The following is a 9,539-nucleotide window of genomic DNA, read 5'->3' as shown; positions in this document are numbered from 1 at the left end:
CCTTACCAGGAGAGCAGCTGCCTCTGTTATGGGTGCTGGCCTGTTTCCCACACTCCTGTGCCCTGCTGAGACATCTGCCGCACTCTGTCCCTTGGCCCAGCTGACTTTGCACAGATCCCATCATCTCCCACGGCCCTGCTGATAAGAGGCGACTCATCCCTTCCTCAAGAAACTCCCTTCCCATCTCCTGCTGCTCAGCGGCCACCTTCTCCTGGGCCCTCCAGCCATGAAGCTCCTTTTCCTGCTTCTTGTCATCTTTCTGGCAATGGAACCAGTGATGTCGGGTAACTTGATCTCCCAGGGATCTGGGGTCCTGGTCTTGGACTTTCCCCTTCCCCTCTCCTTCCTTTCCCTCTCATGGTGGTAGGGGGACAGCACCCATGTGTCCCCCCACCCCATTTCTTTTTTTTTTTTCTTTTTTTGGTTTTTCGAGGTAAGGTCTCTCTCTAGCCCAGGCTGACCTAGAATTCACTATGGAGTCTCAGGGTGGCCTCGAACTCACGGCAATCCTCCTACCTCTGCCTCCCAAGTGCTGGGATTAAAGGTGTGCACCACCACACCTGGCTCTGAATCTTCTTTTCTTTTCTTTTCTTTTCTTTTCTTTTCTTTTCTTTTCTTTTCTTTTCTTTTCTTTTCTTTTCTTTTCTTTTCTTTTCTTTTCTTTTCTTTTCTTTTCTTTTCTTTTCTTTTCCTTTCCTTTCCTTTCCTTTCTTTTCGAGAGCTATTTGGAGTGTCTGATGCTTCAGGTCAGGCGTGCATTCTGGTGAAAGCTTGGGAGAGATGAGGGCCAAAGGACTTGGTGCAGACCAGGGACTCGGCTTGGGGTGAGTCGCGATGAGGGAGCACATACGGGCAGGAGTGACAGAGATAGTATTCGATGGGCTGCAGGTGTGGACCTGGAATTCCTGAAGGTCTGGTGCAGCTTGGAGAGGGGATGGGCCTGGGCGTGGGATTGACATTAGGCTGGACTTTGGCTTTGGCTGGGGGGTCCAGTGCCTGGGTGCAGGGTGCTTGGGTTTAGCTTGGCGATGGGTGGCTGTTGGGCGTTGGGATGGGGCCAGGCTGGGAGTTGGCTGGGCTTTGGGTTTGAACGGGGTGAGTACGGGCTCAGGGGGCTTGGGCACTGAGTCGTGGCTGGAGCTGAGGCTGGGTGGGTTTCTATCACAGGTAAGAAGAGGGACCTGTTGTAGTGGGAAGGGACCTCGGTTCCCTAACGTGGACGCCGTTCTTTCCTCGTCATCCCCATCCGTGCTCCATGGGGAGGGACTTTCACTACACGTAGATTCTGGAGTAGGGAGCGGGGAGTTGGGAACAGAAAGATAGAAGTCAGGGATGACTGAAAAGAGCTTTCCTGAAAACTTTGGATTTTCTGGTAGAACAATAGCCTCAGTCTTCTCTCCTCCAAGGCCTTCTGTCTCGCCTTTCCCAGCACTGGGTGCAGTTTTGCTTACTAAGCCCTGTCCTCCCGTTCCTCCCCTGCCTCCTCTCGCCTCCCGCTGACTAGCAATACTAACATATGCTTAACAGTTATCCCTGTCCCCAAAGACCGGTGTTGGAAGGACAGACACTGCTGGCTGTTGTGCAGGGATGGCGAAGACAGTGTCATACGCTGCTCAGATCGCAAACGCTGCTGCATCCCTAACCGTTATCTAATTATCGCGCCTGTAACCATCGATGGAACCCTGGACTGGACCGCTCCTATGAAGTCTATCAAACAAAGAAGAAGAGAGACCATGGCTAGGAAGGCTTTGCTTCATGTCCTCTAGAGACCACACCTCATTAAAACCCACAGATTTGTTTCCAGTGCCTGTCTAACATAAAAATGATATGCAAATGTATTGGGGTGAGGAGATGGAAGGATGGGGTTCAGAGCTAGCAGAGGAAGCTGTTAGGACTGGGTTGTAGCAGCGGGTGATGATTGCAGCACTGAAGACCTACTTGTGGCCTCAGGAGGGGTTATTTTTAATATTTTTATTTATTTATGAAAGAGAGAGAGAGAGAGAATGAGCATGCCAGAGCCTTTTCTTGCTGCAGATGAACTCCAGATACATGTACCACTTTGTGCGTCTGGCTCTACATGTATACTGGGGAATGGAACCAGAGCCTGCAGGCTTACAAGCAAGCACCTTTAACAGTTGAACCATCTTCTCCCAGCCCAGGAAGGGATATTGAGGCAGGAGTGCACTGAGGACGGGCTTGGGGACCCACAAGATTTAAAGGCATATAACATGGTTAGAGAGTGGGAGAATCCTGAGTCTGGGAGAGTTGGTCTATCTTGGGGATGAATGGGTGGAGGGATTGTGTGGAACCTAAATCCTGGGTCTCTGGGTGGGGTGGGGGGGAAGTCTGGTAACTTTCTTCTCTTGCTCCGGAGCCCACAGACTCAGGGTTCAAAATATTCCCAAATACTAAGAAAAGTTGAAGCAGGGCTGGAGAGATGGCTTAGTGGTTAAGGCCCTTGCCTGTGAAGCCTGAGGACCCAGGTTCGACTCCCCAGAACCTATGTAAGCCAGTCACGCAAGGTGACGCATGTGCATAAGGCCACATATACACACAAGGTGGCGCATGTGTCTGGATTTCAATTTCAGTGCCTAGAGGCTCTAGTGTGCCAATTCTCTCTCTCTTTCCTAAAAAAAAAAAAGCTAAAGCCAAAAAAAAAAAAAAAGTTAAAGCACACAAAATTTACTCATTTGTAAATAAGCCAGTTTGTTCATTATTCATTTCTAACATTTTTTTTCATGAATTTATTTACCCAGTCATGCATATCAGATCTGCCTCTCTCCACTGGTAGATCCTGTTTATAAGCCTATTTGAACTTCTACTTTAGGACATTACAGCAAGAGGATTGGAGAGATGGCTCAGTGGTTAAGGGGCTTGCCTGCAATGTCTGAGGACCTGGGTCTGATTCCCCAGGACCCACGTTAGCCAGATGCACACGGGGGCACATGCATCTGGAGTTTGTCTGCAGTGGCTGGAGGCCCTGATGTGCCCATTCTCTTTCTCTCTCTTTCTCTGTCAAATGAATAAAAATAAAATATTTTTAAAAAAGAATAAAACAATACAGAGCACAGTGCCCAGGGCGCAGTAAGCCTTCAATAAATATCTGCTGTTGCCATTGGTGGGTTTATGTAGGCATTTGTGGGACCTGCATGTTATGCCTTTCATCTGTGTAAGATTCTGGGCCGTGTGGGCAGAAGTCTGCTTCCCTGGACTGGATAATTTAACACGGGAGAGACTAAATCATGGGGAAGTTTAAGGATCCTAATGGACTGGGTGTTTTCCCAGGCCTTACCATCTCAAATCTCTAGGGTCTCACTTATCCAATGTGGCTGTTCACCGCTGATATGTGTCAGTGGTGATGAGGTCAGGGGCCAAGGGAACTCCTCAAAGCGTGGTGCATGGCGTTAGGACAGAGAGAAGGTCACGCTTGTGAAGGAAGATGACTTGCTGGTAAGAGAGACCCCCGTCTGATCGTGGTCCTCCTCTGGGATTTCTCTAGCCAAGTTCTTCTCCATGGGTAAGAAGGCTACAGCTATGTAGAGCCTCTGGTGCCCTTTCTACCTTCTGGCCTGTGTTTTGGGTAGTGGGGCCTGGCAAATGTTTCTTCAAAGAACCCTTGTTCCAACCTCTGGGGACTTCATGGGTCTGTTCCCAACATTGACCTCTGTAGGGTGGGGCCTTCTGAGAGTACACCTCTAGGAAGAAGGAGTTCCGAGCACATTCTTTTGGCAGAGGCCATGGGAGAGTTTGGCCCATATGTGGGCACAAGTGACTCCTCACAGAGAGAAGCAGAGCTGGGCATGTGGGGGAAGAGGGCTGGGCTGTGGTCTGGGCTGGCTGACCACATGTTGCTGTGTCAAAGTCTTGTACATTCCAATGGGACCTTTCAGATGATCTTTTTTTCTCCCAACTTTATTTATTTATTTATTTGACAGAGAAAAGTGTGTGTGGGGGAGAATGGGTGCACCAGAGCCTCCAGCCACTGCAAATAAACTCCAGATGCATGCGCCCCCTTGTGCATCTGGCTAATGTGGGTCCTGGGGAATCGAACCTGGGTCCTTTGGCTAAGCCATCCTTCCAGTCCTCAGATCATCTTATAAAAGAAGACAGAATATATTTTTGCTGGCTTGATTCATCACTTTTAAGTGTTCAGACATATGACACGCGAGCCTTCATTTAATGAATCCCCAGACTTAGATCTTTAAAAAAAATTCTTTTTTGTTTATTTTTATTTACTTGAGAGCGAAAGAGAGAGAAAGACTGAGAGAGAGAGAGAGAGAGAGAGAGAGAGAGAGAGAGAGAGAGGGAATGGGCGCGCCAGGGCTTCCAGCCACTGCAAACGAACTCCAGATGCGTGCGTCCCCCTGTGCATCTGGCTAACGTGAGTCCTGGGGAATCAAGCCTTGAACCGGGGTCCTTAGGCTTCACAGGTGAGCGCTTAACTGCTAAGCCATCTCTCCAGCCCCCAGACTTAGATCTTAACCTTCATAGGATACTCTCCCCAAAAGTAAGATCTGTTTGGTTTCATAAACTTACATAGCATGTATCACATTATTGTGTAATGATGTGAGTCCTTGCCCTCTTCATGCCAAACCCTCTAACATATACACATTGACAAGCCTTAGGGGCTAAAGGCAACTTATTTATTTACATCTGCCTTGGTTTAACACCCAGGGCTGGACATGGATGCCGTTGAGTATTTCTTCATTGACTGAACAATGAATGATGGAGTTAAGAGTGAAAACAGGGGGGATTCAGTGGGGCCCTGAATGGTTGAGTCAGACCCCAGGAATTGGTGTGAGACCCTTCTGGGACTCAACATTGTAGAGGTCCACTGTATCAGGGAGACTTAACTTCCAGCCAGCACTGTCAGAAAAAAAAAAAAAAAAAGGGAGAGGATCATAGTCTGGCTCAAGTCAGCCTTTTTGTGTGGGAGAGGTTTGGGATCGGCTTTCACTATGTAGCCCAGACTAGCCTTGAACTCATGATCTTCCTCCTTTAGCCTCCAGAGTGGTGTGCCACAGTGCCTGACAGTTTGCTCATGAAACACACAGACTTCACACTGTGGAAGATGCTTTTGGAGGGTCCAAAGATCCCCCCCAAATACTTGAGGCCTGGTGCTAGCCTCTCAGTCATTCATGCTCCCAAAGTTCGTTCATTACAAATGAATCACATGCTTACTTGGGCAATAGCATTCCTAAAGAGCGTTTTTTTTTGTGCTTAACACCAGGGCTACAGAGAGAGCCTGGGGAGTGTGACAGGGTGTTGGGGTGAAGAAAGGGCTCAGGTCATCACTGAACTCAGGTCTCACCATGGAAAGGTTTCCAAGTGACACTAACCCATGGGCTCGAACCTTCAGACTTCTGGTTTGGGAATGTGAAAAATTTTTAATTCTCTAAGATTTTTTTTTTGATTAATTAATTAATTAATTTTTTGAGATAGGGTCTCACTCAAGCTCCAAGCTGACCTGGAATTCACTATGTAATCTCAGGGTGGTCTCGAACTCACAGTTGATCCCCCTACCTCTGCCTCCCAAGTGCTGGGATCAAAGGCACGTGCCACCATACCCGGCTATTTTTACTTCTCATTGCTTATGATTGCGATTGAAGTTCAGGTTATTATTTTGAGTGGCAAAGCAAAATTTCCATTATTCTTTCATACTTTTCTTGGGTTGTTATTGCTTTGAGATAGGATTTCCCTCTGTAGCCCAGGCTGTTCTGGAACTCATGGAGATCCTCCTGCCTCAGCCTTGCAGGTACTGAGTGTACGGGTCTGAGTCATCATGTTCATCTTTTATCTGCCCCTCTTTTATCTATTGAGGGTCAAGTTCAGAATCATGTACCTGCTAAGCATGCACTCTACCGCTGAGCTACACTCACACCCAAGCTCTAAAACTTTAAGAGTGTTGTATAAATACAATCACATGTGAGCTCATGAAGTTTTTAAACTCAGCAGCATGTTCTTTTTAAAAGTTTTGTTTTTACAATATTAATTTGCAAGGAGAGGAAAAGAGGGGGAAGAAAGAAAGAATGGGTGTACTAGGGTCTCTTGCCCCTACAAATGAACTCCAGATGCATGCATCACTGTATGCATCTGCTTTTATGTGGGTGCTGGGGAATCGAACACAGGCTGTCAGGCTTTGCAGGCAAGCACCTTTAACCACTGAGTCATCTCTACAGCCTTAGACACATCTAAGTTGTGTGTATTGGTGCTTTGTTCCTTTTAATTCTAAGTAATTATAGTCAGAAAAGAAAGGCAAGAAAATAAAATAAGCATACAGGTAACAAGGAAAGAGATAAAATTGTTCTATTTGCAGATTTCTTTTTTTTTTTAAATATTTATTTATTTATTTATTTGAGAGCGACAGACACAGAGGGAAAGACAGATAGAGGGAGAGAGAGAGAATGGGCGTGCCAGGGCTTCCAGCCTCTGCAAACGAACTCCAGACACGTGCGCCCCCTTGCGCATCTGGCTAACGTGGGACCTGGGGAACCGAGCCTCGAACCGGGGTCCTTAGGCTTCACAGGCAAGCGCTTAACCGCTAAGCCATCTCTCCAGCTCTGTATTTCCTTTTTTTTCAGTATTTTTTTAAAATTTTTATTAACATTTTCCATGATTATAAAATATATCCCATGGTAATTCCCTCCCTCCCCACCCCCACACTTTCCCATTTGAAAGTCCATTCTTCATCATATTACCTCCCCATTACAATCATTGTAATTACATATATTCAATATCAACCTATTAAGTGTCCTCTTCCCTTCCTTTCTCTACCCTTTATGTCTCCTTTTTACCTTACTGGCCTCTATTTGCAGATTTCTTAATAGTTTGTGTAGAAAATGTCAAGGAATTTATAAAAAAAAAGACCTGGAACTAATTAGTTCAACAAAGTCATAGGACAATCACACAAAAATCAACTGTACTTCTATATAATAGTGATTAATATGTGGCAACAAAAATTAAAAATACAACATTATTCAAGACACTTCAGGAAAACTAAATCTGAAAACAAGAAATGGGCTGGAGAGATGACTAAGTGGTTAAGGTGCTTGCTTGAAAAGCCAAAGAACCCAGGTTCAATTCACCAGGACCCACATAAAGCCAGATGCAGAAGGTGGTGTATGCATCTGGAGTTTGTTTGTAGTGGCTAGAGGGCCTGGTGTGCCTGTTCTCTCTCTCAAATAAATAAAATAAAATAAAATAAACAAGGAACAGAATTTTCAAGTTGAAAACTATGGAATGCTGATAATAACAATAAAGTAAGAATCTAAATAAATAAGACACATACAGTGCTTGTTTTCTTAAATTTTTGTTTATTTTTATTTATTTATTTGAGAGAGAGAAAGAGGGAGGGAGAGAGAGAGAGAGAGAGAGAGAGAGAGAGAGAATGGGTGCACTAGGGCCTCCAGTCACTGCAAATGAACTCCAGATGCATGCACACCTTGTACATCTGGCTTACATGGGTACTGCGGAATCAAGCCTCGAACCGGGGTCCTCAGGCTTCACAGGCAAGCGCTTAACCGCTAAGCCATCTCTCCCGCTCATGCTTGTGCTTTATAAAATGCAGCTGGCAAGAATATTAATCCTTCTCAGGCTAATGGTGCATATGTAACACAATTTGTATTAAATTTCCAGAAAGATTTTTTGGGAGATATAAACAAATTATTTTACACATTATTTTGTCTGAAGAGAACTTTGCAAAGGGCCAAAATGATGAAAATAGCTTTGTAATGTGTTAAAGTTAGAAGTCATTACCGGATTCTATGAGGTATACACAGTGATGGTAATCTGAATGATGTGGCATTGGTGGATGGACACACAGAGCACCACAATAGGAAATGGGGAGCCAGAAGTCGCCCCATGCAGACCCAAGGAACTGATTTTTAAAAACATATTTTTATTTTTATTTAGTTATTTGAGATAGATAGAGAGAGAGACAGAGAGAGAATGGGTGGACCAGGGCCTCTAACCACTGCAAATGAACTCCAGATGCATGTGTGACATTGTGCATCTGGCTTATTTGAATCCTGGGGAATAGAACCTGGGTTCTTTGGCTTTGCAGGCAAGCGCCTTTACTGCTAAGACATCTCTCTGGCCCCAAGCAACTAATATATAATGTATTATATATATTTGGTTTTCTGAGGTAGGGTCTCACTGTAGCCTAGGCTGACATAGAATTCACTATAGAGTCTCAGGCAGGCCTCAAACTCATGGTGATCCTCCTACCTCTGCCCCCCAAGTGCTGTGATTGAAGGTGTGCGCCACCACTCTCGGCTAAAAATTGTTTATTTATTTAGTGAAGAGAGATAGAGATAGAGAAAATAGGCATGCCAGGGTCTCCAGATGCTGCATGACCTTGTGTATCTGGCTTCTGTGAGTCCTGGGAAATAGAACCTGGGTTCTTTGGCTTTGCAGGTGTAGTGGTTTGATTCAGGTGTCCCCATAAACTTAGGTATTCTGAATGCTAGGTTCCCCAGCTGATGACAATTGGAAAGTAAAGCCTACTGAAGGCGGTGTAGTGTTGGGGGCAGGCTTATGCGTGTTAAAGTCAGTTTCCCCTTGCCAGTGTTTGGCACATTCTCCTGTTGCTGTTGTCCACCTTATATTGGCCAGGGGGTGATGTCCACCCTCAGCTCATGCCATCATTTTCTCCACAATCATGGAGCTTCTCCTCGAGTCTATAAGCCAAAATAAACTTTTTTATCCTCCACAAGTTGCTCTTGGTCCGGTGACTTCTGCCAGCAATGCGAACCTGACTGCAACAGCCAGCTGGTGCCTTACCTGCTAAGCCATCTCTCCAGCCCCAAGCAACTGATGTTTTTTTTAAAAAAAATATTTTATTTATTTATTGAAGAGAGAAAGAGAGAGAGAGAGGCAGATAGAGAGAGAAAATGTGTACGCCAGGGCCTCCAACCACTGCAAATGAATTCCAGATGCTTGCACCACCTTGTACATCTGGTTACATGGATACCGGGGACTCAAACTGGATCCTTGGGCTTTACAGGCAAATGCTTTAACCACTAAGCCATCTCTCTGGCTCAAGTAACTGATTTTTGACAAAGCTACAAAAATAATTCAATGGAAAGAATTCATTGTTTTCATTAAATGGTGCTATAGCAATTAAACACACCTAGGCAGAAAGAAAACAAAGTCCACAAGCCCTTGACTTAAACCTCACCTCATATCTTAGATAAAAGTCAACTGAAAATGTGTCATAGGCTTAAGTGTAAAACTATACAATTTCTTGAAGAAAACATAGGACAAAACTTCAGATCTATGTCTTGAAGTTTTGGATATGAAAAGATCAGTCTGTAAACGGTACATGTAATAGTTACCTTCTCATTGCTGGACCTGAACACTTCACCAGAAGCAGCTGATGGGTGGAAATGGTTCATTCCTGACTGACAGTTTTCAGAGGAAGTTTCCTCATGGCGGGGAAAGCCTGGCTGGAGCAGACAGCCAGGCATCAGATCTCCACATCAGCAGGGAGGAAGGTGAGAGCTAAAGTAGGAAGGCCTGCCTCCAGTGACGTACCTTCT

At 45.3% G+C, this 9,539-nt stretch overlaps 1 protein-coding gene across 1 annotated transcript; it reads left to right on the top strand.

Moving 5' to 3' along the window:
- The first annotated feature begins 226 nt into the window (after nt 1–226).
- Nucleotides 227–1,766, top strand: LOC101600280 (beta-defensin 119). Its single transcript, XM_045157052.1, has 2 exons — nt 227–284; nt 1,546–1,766. The coding sequence occupies exons 1-2, from the start codon at nt 227–229 to the stop codon at nt 1,764–1,766; spliced, it is 279 nt and encodes a 92-aa protein (XP_045012987.1).
- The last annotated feature ends 7,773 nt before the right edge of the window (nt 1,767–9,539 follow it).

The sequence above is a fragment of the Jaculus jaculus genome, chromosome 8 (assembly GCF_020740685.1).
Source record: "Jaculus jaculus isolate mJacJac1 chromosome 8, mJacJac1.mat.Y.cur, whole genome shotgun sequence".
NCBI classification, from domain to species: domain Eukaryota; kingdom Metazoa; phylum Chordata; class Mammalia; order Rodentia; family Dipodidae; genus Jaculus; species Jaculus jaculus.
This window is presented reverse-complemented; position numbering and strand designations above follow the sequence as displayed.